This window comes from Gossypium raimondii, chromosome 12, assembly GCF_025698545.1.
Source record: "Gossypium raimondii isolate GPD5lz chromosome 12, ASM2569854v1, whole genome shotgun sequence".
In the NCBI taxonomy this organism is placed as follows: domain Eukaryota; kingdom Viridiplantae; phylum Streptophyta; class Magnoliopsida; order Malvales; family Malvaceae; genus Gossypium; species Gossypium raimondii.
Window position 1 is genome coordinate 30,252,131 of NC_068576.1, and position 14,447 is coordinate 30,266,577.

The 14,447-nt window shown below is 37.3% G+C and overlaps 1 protein-coding gene across 1 annotated transcript in view; it reads right to left on the bottom strand.

The window, feature by feature from the left end:
* Positions 1-3,354: 3,354 nt before the first annotated feature.
* Positions 3,355-14,447, bottom strand: part of LOC105763656 (uncharacterized) — a 28,294-nt gene continuing 17,201 nt past the window's right edge. The window contains exons 18-26 of the mRNA XM_012581947.2: positions 13,926-14,340; positions 12,492-12,959; positions 7,845-7,961; positions 7,621-7,742; positions 6,814-7,537; positions 6,396-6,650; positions 6,008-6,190; positions 5,284-5,625; positions 3,355-4,633 (exon numbers count right to left, since the gene is read on the bottom strand). Of these exons, the coding sequence (XP_012437401.1) occupies positions 3,884-4,633; positions 5,284-5,625; positions 6,008-6,190; positions 6,396-6,650; positions 6,814-7,537; positions 7,621-7,742; positions 7,845-7,961; positions 12,492-12,959; positions 13,926-14,340 (3,376 nt within the window). The 3' untranslated portion in view covers positions 3,355-3,883. The remainder of the gene's footprint in view (positions 4,634-5,283; positions 5,626-6,007; positions 6,191-6,395; positions 6,651-6,813; positions 7,538-7,620; positions 7,743-7,844; positions 7,962-12,491; positions 12,960-13,925; positions 14,341-14,447) is intronic.

A 14,447-nucleotide genomic window follows, 5' to 3' on the forward strand; every position in this document is an offset into this window, starting at 1 on the left:
ACCGCAGACGGCGGTGTCGGCGTCGGAGACCAACGTCCAGCGCGGTGGCCGATGCCCGGACCCTGGCCAGACGGTAAAAGAGGGGAGAGCTTTTTCTGAAAGTTTGTTTTTAAAAGGGATGGCTTAAAATGATTTTTTTTCGAAAGTTTAGGGCTTTTATAGGGTACCAAAATGGTACCGTTTTGGGAGAAGCCCCAGACGCCCAAAATGGCATCGTTTTGGGGAGGCCGACCCGACTCCGACCCGACCCGGCCTAGGATCCGCCTGTTTTTTGAGCGGAGGGGTAAATTGCGCTTTTATCCCCTCCGCCTTTTTAATATTTTACAATTAGGTCTTTTATTTTCTAATTCACCCTTTAATTTATTTTCAATTTCAATTTAGCCCTACTTGAACGACGCCGTTTTGGAGAAGGGAAAATTTCCCTTCCAGCCCCTCTATGTAATTCGCGTTTCAATTTAGTCCTTTGGGTTCTATTTATTTGCGGGTTTAACCCAGACTTTTTAATTGCAGTTCAATTTAGGTTTTTTTTAATTTTTTTCTTAAAATTAATTAATTCTAATAATTTAATTATTTTTATTTTATTTCGTAACTTTTTATATGTAATTATTTTTTTTAAATATATATATATGTATATTTTTTTATGTACATTTATATTTTTTAAAACTAATATTTTCTCATATTTATATATATATATATACACATATTTTTTATTAATTTTGATAATGTAGATATTATTTAATTATTTTAATATACTTTATGTGTACATATATATATTTTTTCCTAATGAATATTTATATATATATATATATACCTATGTTTTTTATTTTCGTAAATGCTTAAATACATGCTTATAATTTTAACACGTATTTTATAATTTATATATACATATTTATTTATTATTTATTATTTATTATTTATTTTCTTAAATACATTATGACTTTTGTTTATATAAGTTTATAATCTAAAATTTTATATTTTTTCATAATTTCAATGTATATATTATGTACCTTTTATTCTTTATATTTTTTTGTTTATTTCTTTTATTTGTTTATTATTTTGTGTTTTCATTTACATTATTTTATCTTGCTCGTTTTACTTTGCATGTCATTGATTATTTTCTTTCTTATGTATATTAGTTTCGTTTATTTATTTGTTTATATTATTTCTATGCCATTGTTGTATTCATTATCATTATTTGTTACATCGGCATTTATACATGCATTCAACCTAATATTACATAATCTTTTTACTCGATTTTAAAATAGAAAATTTTCAAAATAGAGATAATACTCGTATTTAGGATTTTCAAGGAAATTGAGCCCTAACGTATTGGGTTCCGATTTTCTTCGTAAAATCTAACAATCGAGAATTGCTCTTTAATCAAACAAAATCAAGCTTGTCATCGGGGATTCAACATGTGGTGTCCTAACGTATTGGATGTGACGCGTTGATTTCTCGAGATAAAGATTTTTTAAAAAAACAATAAAGGAAATATTCGATGCTTAGAATTTTGAGAAATTGTGCCCTAACGTATTGGGCCGCGATTTCTTTATAAATTTTAAACAAATGAATATTCTCTTAAATTTTATTTCATAAGTATTTTGGACAAACTCATTTTGGAGAAGTAGAGTATCATGCCCTAACGCATTGGGTGTGGTATTTTCTTTTTTTTTTTGAAATGAGAAAAGTCTTAATAATTGACGTATTTTTAATTTTCACTAAAAATCATATTTTTCAACTCTCGACATTAAAATACTAATTAATCAACTAGGTACCAATTTTTTGGGCATTACGAGGCTGCTAATCCTTCCTCGAACGAAACTGACTCCCAAACCCGTTTTTCTAAAAACTCGTAGACCAAAGTCGTTTTAGGTGATCCAATCACACCTTAATAAAAGATTGATGGCGACTCCAAATTTTCATCGACAACTAATTTTTGTTTTTGTTTTTTTTTCCAAAAATAAAAATGGTTTCGACATAAGATATCTCGTAATTTAATTGGTTACCCAACCCACTGGACCACCCTACGCAACACCAACTCTGAAAGTCAAAAAGAAAAAACATAGCAAGCAAAGATGAAGAATTTGAAAACCCTAATGATTTCTTTCTCAAGAGTGAACACTAATTTATTAATAATATGTTTTTTTTTTATAGGCGGCATGATTTAATGGGTGGAACTTGCTATACTTTATGGACAATTTACCAAAAAAAGCCTTTTTTTAATTATCGAAATAGGTCCGGTATTTTATTATTTACCGGAATGGGCCTTTTCCGGAAAATCGCGTCCATGTCAGCGCGATGTCAGAGGACGTGCTAGGAAATCGCGGCCATGTCAGAGCGCTTTGATGACGTGGCAACAAATCGCGTCCACGAGGGGGCGATTTGTTGCCACGTTAGCAAAGCGCTCTGACGTGGTCGCAACTTGCCCCGCGCGTGAACAGTGCAACGGTCAAAAAAAACTATAAATACCCCCACCCCTTTTTTTCACAAACTAATCCTCTCTCAAATTTCCTCTCAATTTCCAGGACCTACTGTAACAAAAGCGCGTCCACGAGGGCGCGATTTCACAAATTCTTCTCAAATAGCATCCTGCTAGAAGCGATTTTATATTATTTGCTCAGAAACGTCAACCCGAAATTATTTCTTCCAGGACCTACTGTAGCAAAAGCGCAGGGCGCGATTTCACAAATTCTTCTCAAATAGCATCCTGTTAGAAGTGATTTTATATTATTTGCTCAGAAACGTCAGCCCGAAATTATTTCTTCCAGGACCGTCCACGAGGCCGTGATTTCACAAATTCTTATCAAACAGCATTCGGCTAGAAGCGATTTTATACTATTTGCTCAGAAACGTCAACTCGAAATTATTGTAGAATCCTAAAAACCCTAAACCCTAAACCCTAAACCCTAAAATCCAAAAACCTAACGTGGGAAAAACGGGCAAATCGCGTCCCCGGTAACGCGCTACGTCAGGAAATCGCGGCCACGTCAGCGCGCTTTGATGACGTGGCAACAAATCGCCCCTCGTGGACGCGATTTGTTGCCACGTTAGCAAAGCGCGCTGACGTGGACGCGATTTTTTGGCACGTCCCCTGACATCGCGCTGATGTGAACGCGATTTCCCAAAAAATAACCCATTCCGGTAAATAATAAAATATCAGGCCCATTTCGATAAATTTATAAAAAATTAAACTTTTATTGGTAAATTGGCCATACTTTATTACTCAAAATGGGTAAAAAAAATTAATTATTAAATTAGAAAAACAAATATACTTCAACAAACATGAATTAAACCAATTTTACATTGGATCTGTTGAACCTCTAAGAATGTTATTTTGATGGAAAGCAAAAGGAATTGGCAAAAAACTATAATATTTCAAAAAGAATGAACAAACTATACATCTCTTAGTCTTACAGGAATGGTTATATGGACCCTAAAATATTCATCCATTGCCAATGGCATCTCCAACCTGCTGTAATTTCCTGCTAATTCGATACAAGATAGTTCTACGAAATAGAAAAAAAATGGAACATATGAAACAAAGCATTATACAACATTTTGATTGCAATGCAACCCCTAATCTAAATTTCTTAAAAAAAAATACTCTTTCCATCTTTTCTTTTTCCGCCTCCTAGCTCTGAGTTTGTCCGATCATGTGTATATAATATAAAGAACTCCTCAAGCTCCAGCAGCTCTTCGACAACTTCCATATCTTACCGATATCACATGTTCTTCGATAAAGATCGTAAGCGGCAATACCAGGAAACTGTCGTCAGTTCAATGAGCATCACTGTCCTATCAATCATTATGGCTCTTAGCCATCAGAATAATCATCAGGCTCAGCCAAAAAAATCATATTCTTCAAGAGGATCAAAAATCTGTCTCACATTAGTGGGAGGTAAGCCCCACCATGCCCTTTCCTCAAGACAAGTGGTGCTGCAGTATCAGGAACCCGATCCAAGGCCTTCATGCAGGCATCCACCACATCAGCAAACCCAGTAGCTGAAGTAGCCAGTTGCAACCGTAGCCGCAGATCCCTAGTCCTCTTCAACAAGCATCTAAATGATCTCCCAAGGTATTTGGCCCATTCTGCTGGTAACCCTCCTCCAGTGAGCCAAACCGAGAATTGAGATTGATCACCTCTGGCAGCTACCTCGGCCCTGTAGAATCTTGCCAGTTCGCTAAGCATAGATGGCTGAAGTGGAAGCACAGCCACAAATTCAGCCACAAACTCTTCTGTGAGTTCTGGATTGAGCATCTGATTCCAAAGGACTAGGGCCCATTCTGTCGGCTGATTAAGACCATAGGCTTCTGCAACAATAAGAGCCTCTTGGAATCGAGATTGCTCAACTAGAGCTCGCCTAGCATTGGTTTCAGATAGGTTGAGCCATTTAGAATCCGGAATGCGTATTTGAAGCGAGACAAGAGAAGCCTGGGCACAAGCCCTGCGTGTTTTGTTGCCAGCATCAATTGAAGAGTGAACTTCAGCAGCTTCAATGAAATAGCGCATTGATTCCAGGAGATCTTCATTCTGGTCTCTGTCATAGCATTCAAACCACTGCAGGGAAGCTTGCTCTGCTCGTGACTCCAGCAGAGAAGCTGTTTCATGCTTCATGTCAAAATGATTATAAACCTGCAAATAAGAAAAGCATGACAGAAGGAAACTGATGAATAGTCCAACTTGTTTGCAGTATATGAACGTGGAAAAATGAAATAAAAGTATTTCACAGAAGCCTAAACGACGTCCGTAGAATATCTTTAACTAAGAACTGGATGGAATCAGTGAGAGAACATACAAAATAACCATCAACCTAATTCCAAGCCAGTAGAGTGGCCCATAATTACATAACATCAAATATGATCCCCTAGATGGACCTGTTCAGGGACCTAATAACCTTCTCAGGTCAGCAAGCCAGACCAGCTTCAGGCTGGGCTTCAATAAGATTTCCGTAAGTCCAAGGGGGAGTTATGATCTTACTAAATGAATACGGAGCTTTAAACTCGATTCCTAAATTTATTTTAAAGTGTTAAAATATCAATAAGTATTTTGGGGAAGGAAATGTGGGAGGCACGGAGGCCCCCCATCCAAATAAAGCCTTAGTCTTTGAAAAGAAACCTTAACCAGGTTTGGTCAAAAAAAAAAAAAAACCGTAACCAGTTAGTCCTTCCAAAAGAAATGAATATATGATGTATATTCCTAAACTTAACAATTCCTTCCAAAAGAACATATTGATTGCCTAGAATAAAACAGATAGCATTTAAGTCAAACATGCATATACTAACCATAGCAAATGCATCAAGGTCATAAGGATTAAAATGCTTCAAAGACGTCAGAACAGCCATTCGAAATCCTCTGACAGCCTCAGCAGTGCCAGTATTTGTGTCTGCAGCAGTGGAATACTTCTGAAGAAGTAGATCCAATTGACCATTTTCTATGAGAATGCCAAGAATAAAATTAAGGGCATGGAAGTTTCCGACTCCAGTTATCAAGCGAGCCAAACATGCAAAATCACCCTCGGAAACATAAGCTTCAACCCTGGTTGCAGCAAGGGCTACAAGAACATCAACCCCATCAAGGCATGCTGATGATTTGTAGAAATGGTGTGAAAGAATAAGAAGCTCAACCTGAGAACATGAAATTCCCAGTGAATGAAGAAACATTCATGAATCAAAAACAAACTTTTATTAAACTAACAATTAGAAAGCGTAATAATTGCACAAGTGATACAACTAAAAACTGATATAATAGAATAGATATTGATCATATTACAGCCAAAACAACAGTCATTACTCACAAGATTCTCATGCCTAATCCCAACTGTAAGGATTGGCTTTTAAAAAATGATTTCTTTTAAAAGAAAGATGGTAACCAAGACATCAATGCTTTTCTGGTTATAGTTCCATAAATTCCTAAAGAAGTTTCTGCATGACACATTATATATTTCTTAACAAGCTTAATACTTTTATCCCCACAAAATGTTCTATAGTTGATATAACAAGAAAATACCTCACAGGCAAGTGGTATTTCTTGTCCAGTAATCACTAAACGCATTAATGCATGGCCAATTTCAGGTTCAGAAGGACACAGTTCAGCCCACTTCAAGAAATCTGAAAATCTCCACAAAAGAGGAGCTGGCCCTTCCTCTTTCTGAGAATCCATATATCCCCCACGATGAGCAGCCAATAAACCCTAAGGCATATTGAATATGAAAGGTCAACAGGTTAGATATACAAACAAAATTAAACTGCAACTGTCAGACAGGTGCAGTGCAAAGATCTGGATGGAAACAGAAACATAAAGGCTTCTCACACAACTAAACACCGCATACCAAAAGCAATGAGCATTGATATAAGCATCATCACTCAAGTGAATATAAACTGCATCGGGAAATCACCTTTAGAAAGGACTCTGCAAGAATTTGAGCGATACTAGCAGCTGGCATAACATGAGTTTGCACAAGGAGATGTGCTTCCTCAAAAGACTCCTGAGCTTTAAGAGAAAGTAGCTGTAGCAATTCGATAGGCTGTTTGCCAAATGCCTCTGGAAATGAAAGACCCAAGACGTTTGCAGCTTTGACTACTGCAATTATTCTCTTGCATAACCCACGTCCACTACCTTCGATGAAAACAGTTGCTAAATTCTCCAAGACCTTTGAAATTCAAAATATAGAATTCAGGTAGGAAAATGAGATCTAATCAGAATCTAAAAGAACCATGAGTAGCCCATAAACAATTGAGTTTAACTACTCAAAACCTATATCAACTATTACAGATGAAATTGGAGATACGGAAAACTACATAGACAACAATAACCTGCAGTGGGTAGATGAGATGCTGATCAATTGGTGTATATGACTGAATAACAGAGAGAAGTTCCTCATCAAGTATTGCTATTGGTATTTCACTGGTAGGAGTGGACATTGCAGCAAGTTTCAGAGCAGTATCCACGAGTATGAATTCAGAAGGCATCTGGCCAGGTGACAGCTTCTGTTGGAGTTGCTTGGCAGCCGATATTTGTCCAAACTCTAGTAAGGATAGAACAGCCCTTTCAAGCTCTCTGGGCCCAACCCTCTCCTCCCACTTAGAAAAAGATATTTCAATTTTTAAGTTTTCATCTTGCAACTGAACATCATTTCTAAGATTGGGAGGATTGGAACCATCTTCTGGCTCAGGGCTTTTATCTACTAGGTCCACCAATGGCCTCCTTGAAGGCAGATAGCCTTTGGCCCTTCGTTTTGTCTTTGAACTCCCAATTGCTACAGCAGAAGAGCTGGAGTCCAATGCTTGGTTTCTGTGGAGTAGATCCCTACCATCATATTTCTCTACAGTTCTATTCTTCATTGAATTAATATGATTGTCCATCTTTGTTATTATGCTAGCAGTTCGATCGATAATGTCGGAAATATTCCCTGTGAGATGATTCTGGCTAGAACCTGCTAAACTGATTTCTCCTTCACTTTTCACTTGAGCTTCAGATTCTACGGCTAAAAGCCATACTCTAGTCTCAATTTCTCGCAGAAGATGTAAAGGATAAACTCTGATAAATTTAGTACAGAAGTTAGAGAAGAGGCCTAAATATTTAGATGAAAAGAAGCAGTTCAATTTGGACAAATCACTTACGGGTTGGACTGGGTTATCATCCCACTTAACCATTGAAGAGAAAGCAACAACATCTCAAGAAGCTCTCTAGCTGGAAGATCTTTCTCCACTGCTTCTGCATGCTTAAGGAAAAACAACCCTGCCTACAAGCCATATAGCAGAAAAATCACATTAAGAATAAATGAGCATGCAGCCAAGAAACAAGAATCGGGCAGATTTCTCTCAGATGTATGATCGAAGCATACCTGTAACGCAGGATAGGAATATCTAATGAATAAAGTCTGGCAGTGACCCCATAAAGCAACTCTCTCTTCAGGGACATCCCAAAGGAATTCTTTCCATTCAGCTACCATGGATTCAGCCTAAAGGACAAAGAGAGTTGATATTCAGAGGTTCAAGAGGCAATGCTAAAAAAAGAACATTCATTGCAGAAGGCATGTAGCATATCAGAAGTTAAAATAAACAGCAAATAGACCACTAATTTACTCCAGATGTGGCTTCATCTAGGATTCAGATTTATAATCATATATCGAGCATCCCTGGTATAGAACCCTTACTTGTAAGACAAGTCTCATATATTAGGTTTACACTTAGGACCTAGAAGATTCTCCAGCAAAGTTCTTGTCAACTTCCTAGTATAATTTCATCTACTAAGTTTAGCATAGTGATAAACTATCCTTATTTTACACACTTCCACAGTTTATCCCTTCGCCAAAACACCTATAAGGCTATAACTCCTAAACGCTCTAATATACTATTTCCAACCCTAGGATATAACATCAAAGGACGGAGTAGTCCTAAGACCCTTAGATTTTCTGTTTAAGTTTGACAGCCATCAATCAGTCTGTCCTATCTGAAAGTACATTTGTATGTACCTATCTAAGTTTGCTCCTTAACTATATCCATGACCATTTCCACTAGTCCTTCCTTTTCTCCTCTTGACAGCCATCAATCAGTCTGTCCTATCTGAAAGTACATTTGTAGATGTCCTTCATCAGATCATGAAAGCACTCCTCACATACCAATTATGCCATCATCAAGTTCCTGAAGGAAAAGCAGCTTTTTTTTTTAACAAACATATCTTGACAACATGTGCATTTTCTTCCCAAATGCAGGTCCAAAAATGTTAAGACAGAATATAGATATAGATATATTTATATCTGTTGACAAGGTCAAACTTCTCATATTTAGGGATATTTTGATCTTAACTATTGATTATTAGGAATTATTTCAGATCATTTGTCTTAACTATTGATTATTAGGAATTATTTCAGATCATTTGTCTTTCTTGTTTCCTTATATAAGCCTAACAATCTTTGTATAAATACCATGTATTCTCACTCAATACATATATGAATTCTCAAAATTTCCCTTCTAAACCTTGTTCTTCAGAATTTAACATGGTAATAAAGCCAAAATTTCAGATCTAGGGATTCAATTTTGTCTTTAGAATTTTTTTTTTTTTTTTTTTGGCTTTCTACTGTTTTTTCCTCTATTTTTTTTATAAAATGGTAGATGATAAGAAAGTGGTTGCAACCAGATCTGACAACCCATCGTTGCAAATCAATCCGATAAAACTTGATGGAAGCAATTATCTCACGTGGTCGCGGTCTCATCTGTTATTCATCAAAGCTAGAGGACTGCAAGGGTATATCACAGGAGAGAAGAAGCCTGCTTAGAATGATCCTACTTTCAATTTATGGGATTCAGAGAACTCACTAGTTATGGCATGGCTGATTAATTCGATGCAACCTCAGATCTCTAAGACTTATTTATCGCTTGATACAACGAGAAAAATATGAAGTGTAGCCACTCTTACTCACAAGTGGGGAATGATGCTCAAATATTTAAGATACGGAACAAAATTCATAACACAAAGCAAGGTGGGATGACGATTTCTCAATATTTTTCTGATTTGAGTGGGTTGTGCTAGGAACTAGACTACCATCAAGATTTTTGAGTTGATTGCACTGGAGATGCAATTAAATTTCAGAAACTCGTAAAAAAGGAGCAGGTTTATGATATCTTAGTTGGACTGAACAATGAGTATGATCAAATTCGAGCTCAAGTTCTTGGAAAAACTCCTTTTCCATCACTTGAGCAAGCATATTCATATGTCCAGCAAGAAGAAAGTACAAGGAATGTTGTTCTCTATACACTATCGGTTGAGAAAGCTGGGCTGATTGCTAGTGGACCTCAAGAGCAGAAGAAGTCTGATAAAGATCATCTGCAGTGTGATTACTATGGAAAACTGAGACATACTACGGAGACTTGCTGGAAGTTACATGGTCGACCTACCAGAGATTGGGAGGAAATAAAGATAAGGCTACTAGGGTTCAAGCCAATCTATCTAAAACCACAGCGCCATCGAAGGAGACAGTTCTCACTGAGACACAGATTCAACACCTCAAACGTCTCTTATCACAAATTGACTCCTCCAATGCAACTTCCAAATTTGTGAAGTTATGTAATGCTCTTAATGCTCAAATTATTAATGAATCTTGGATCATTGTCTCTGTCCTCTGTGTCTATTCCACAGGATTGGAGGGAAGCATTTGAGGATCCCAAGTGGAAGGAAGTCATGGTTGAAGAAATGAAAGCATTGACAAAAAATGAGACTTGGAACTAGTTACTCCTCCAACAAACAAGAGACTAGTTGGTTGCAAATGGGCGTTCATTGTGGAGCACAAGGCTGATGGATCAGTTGAGAGATTCAAACCAAGGGGTTCACTCAAACTTATGGACTATCAGGAGACATTTACCCCTGTTGCTAAAATGAACACCATCAGAATTTTGTTGTGCTGTGAAGCTAATCTAGGTTGGGACTTATAACGGTTCAATGTAAAGAAAGCCTTTTTGCATAGAGACTTAGAAGCGGAGGTGTATATAGAAATTCCTCTAGGATTTGAGGATGAAAAAATACAAGGAAAAGTGTGTGATTAAAAAAGGCCTTGCACAAGTTAAAACAATCTCTTAGGGCATGGTTTGACATATCCAGCAAGGCCATTATCTCTTTTGGCTATAAACAAAGGAATGCTGATCATACCCTCTTCATAAAACATTACAAGGGTAAGATCACTCTTCTCATTGTTTATGTTGACGATATAGTGATGACAAGAGATGACAAAGAAGAAATGACTTGATTGAAAGGGCGGTTGGCTCAAGAGTTTGAAATCAAAGGTTTACAGAGGCTACAATGTTTTTCGGGAATATAATTGGTAGATCAAAGAAAGGGATTTTCATTTCTCAGAGAAAGTACATCCTGGATCTCCTAACTGAAACTAGCATGATGGGATGCAAGCTTTGCAGAATCACCTATGAAAAGCAATCATAAGCTGCAAGCAAGGATTGGAGAGTCAATGGAGAAAGAGAGATAACAAAGACTGGTTGGGAGGCTCTATTCTTTCTAACATTAGACCAGACATTGCTTATGCGATCAATATTGTAAGCCGGTTCATGTATGATCCTCAAGAACCTCACATGCAGGCAGTTTCTCACATTCTTCGCCACCTAAAATCTACTCCAAGAAAAGACCTTCTGTTCTCTAAACACGATCATCTCCAGATAGAAACATTTACAAATGTGGACTGGGCTGGATCTTTGGATGAGAGGAGGTCTACATCTGGGTATTGCACATTTGTGAGAGGAAACCTAGTCACTTGGAAGAGTAAGAAGCAAAGTGTAGTTGCTCGATCAAGTGCTGAAGTAGAACACAAAGCTATGGCTCAAGGTGATAGTGAGCTCTTGTGGCAGCGAAAAGTGTTGGAGTTGAACTTGTTAGGGAATGGGAATTATCTGTATACTATGACAACAAGGGTGCTGTAAGCATAGCTCAAAATCCCATCCAACACGGGTGCTATAAGCATAGCCCAAAATCCAATCCAACACGATTGAACAAAACACTTGATAGTCACTTTATCAAAGGATTAATAAAGCCTATCATAATTTGGTGTGCAAGTTGGGCATGTGTCATATCTTTGCACCAACTTGAGAGGGGGGGTTGACAAGATCAAATTTCTGATATTTAGTGATATTTTGATCTTAATTACTGATTCTCAGGAATTATTTCAGATTATTTGTCTTTCCTGTTTCCTTAGATAAGCCTAAGGGTCTTGTATAAATGCCATGTATGCTTTCAGTCAATACATATATGAATTCTCAAAATTTCTCTTCTAAACCTTGCTCTTCAGAATTAAACAATATATATAGATGATCAGAGGAAAAGAAAAAGGGTATAAACCACAAAGAGTCGAATGGATTTTCAAATTAAGGCTTAGATTATGATTTAATTTCAATTGATTTCTTTCCTTTCTAGAATAGATTCATATTTATGAAAGAAGATTGGTCCTTATTTAAAGGATCGAATGGAATAATAAACCCTAAGTAGAATCACCATAAAAAACCCTAAAGAAATCTGGGTCTTTCGCTAAGGTTTCCAGCTCCCTTTAATGAGCTTGAATGATTTCCCAGTCCATCATCCTTGACTCAATCCCAAACTCTTGACTGTAACAATTTGGGTATAGAGCCAATGATCCTTGGCAATGGTAGAACAGTGATCTACAGGTGAAGAGATGAAATATGCAAGGAGCTTGAGTATATGTGAACAAAGATAGAACAGATGTTAGCATGCCGATGAAATTATTGCAGAGAATAAAACTCAAGTGTTCAATAAAATGCTTCAGGGAATAGATAATACGATTGCTGGTGTCTAAGGAATGATTATTAAACTATTTTTTTAAAGCAAACAATATACTGTAAAAAGGGCATACAACTAGAGTGTGGATGTGACAGTATTGAACCCAAAGAAATCTAATTCAAATGGTCAAATGCACAAGTTAAAAGCCTTGGTAAATTGTATTGCACAGGAAGCAGAGATGTAGTTGAAAGTGCACCTGAGTTTCAGTAACCTGGTGAAAACTAGATTTCCAAGGTCCGCCGCTAGCCTCCAACTGCCTTGCCCAGTTGCGTGCTTGCTCCCACTGCATGTTCTCTTCTAGCGCTGTTAGGAGGGAAGCATCATCTAGAGTTTCATTCCCAAGGTGCAGTCCATCATTTTTACGCAAAGAAGGCTCTGCTAGATTTATTTTCCAATAAAGTCGTCGATAGCAAGCAGCTGCAAAGCCTCCATCTCCAAAGTCAGCAGCAGCAAGAAGCTGCAGTAAGCACCTTTTTTCATAAGGAGATGGACAAGTTGAAAGGGTAGCATCAGCAGCTTTTATAGCAGTGGAACTAATCCATGACATTCCAACCTGCCCATCTCTTCCAATATTTGTCTGTAAATGACTTGGCTCTTCCTTAATTCTGGCAGAAAAAGAACCAAGATGTGCTGAAGCTTCAGACAGACGCATTTGCGAAAATGCCTGAAGAAAAGAGAAAACAGGGAAAGGGGGATAGTGCAGGGAAAATAGATCAGATTTTATACAAGATCAATTAAATCCTCAAACTTAGTTCAAACCCGAACCCACTGTAAAATTATTACTTTACAAGACCATAGCACTATTTGCAGAAACTGAAACACATAATGCACTACATTGCACAAAGGAAAAAGCACATATAAGTAATGTGCACAGGAAATAAGAACACTCAATTTAACAAAAAAAATCCCTTTCCTGATTTGTTCCCAAAATCATCAAATAATCAGTTAAGATCACTGCTTACAAGACAACTCAACTCAATTGAGCCTTAATCCCTAAACTATTTAAGAGTTAGCTACATGAATAATGAACCTGTTTTCTCCTGGCCCTTCGTCTAACAGAACATCCTCTAAAAGATCCAAATATGCCAAACTCTTCCTATCACTTTAATATATTTTATTTTTGGTCTGCCTCTACTTTCTTCATTCTTTGTACATGAATACAGCATCCACATCTTTTACTTCATATCCACGGTTCAAATAATCAGACAAAATTATTGGGGTTCAGGTCTATAAGAGAACATTCTCAAGGAATGTCTAATGGTGTCCAAACAAACATGTTAAGATACATCATGTATTCAATTAACAGGAGGAAACTCAGACCTGAATATGTATTACAAATATTTGTTTGAGATATCATTATTTTAAAAATTTCTAAGCCCTTCAAGTTTCACTTTCCAATTGCTTTATGCCAAGCACAAAGTGTCTATGTTTGGCAGCCAAACAACAAATAGAAGTTGAAAACACAGAAACTGCAGATCATGCCTTATGATTATCAGGACACAATGACGCATCTACCACCAGTTGGTGATAACTGGTTCACAACAATTCTACCACATTAATGGCGGTCCTCTCCTGCTTAAAAGGCAGCAAAGATAAATAATAAAGCTAGACTTAAGTCTTTCTAACATACCTGAAGAGCCCGGATAAATGGCAGGAAGGAACATGAAGGGAGGAACAATTCAAATGCTCTTAGTAAAGGCAGAAACAAGTGCTGTTCACAAAGCACTGCAACCATCTTGGCTAGAGAAGCTGGACCTTCGTTAAAATCACTTGAAACATTAATCTGCTCACTGAGTTCAACCTTTTTTTCTTCCCCAGCAGTACTGCCCTCAGCAGAAAATATTCTTGTTGAACTATCAGATGCCTCAGACAAGGGAGCCCTGCATGAAGTGTCCAAAAGCCACCTTCGTTTTGGATTCCGCCTATTGTAATGAAATGACAGTGATCTGCTGCCACCTGGCAAGGAATTGGTAGCTTCCACTGCTGCTGCAACATTATCTGCCATCTGGGTAGCTATGTCATTCACCTTGATGGATTTAGTTTCCCTGTATGGCCATATCCAATCAGATCTAAGACTCGTAGTTACAAAGATGGTTATATTCACAAAGAAAAATGCAAAATCTGAGAAAGGAGGATACTAAACTAGTAGATT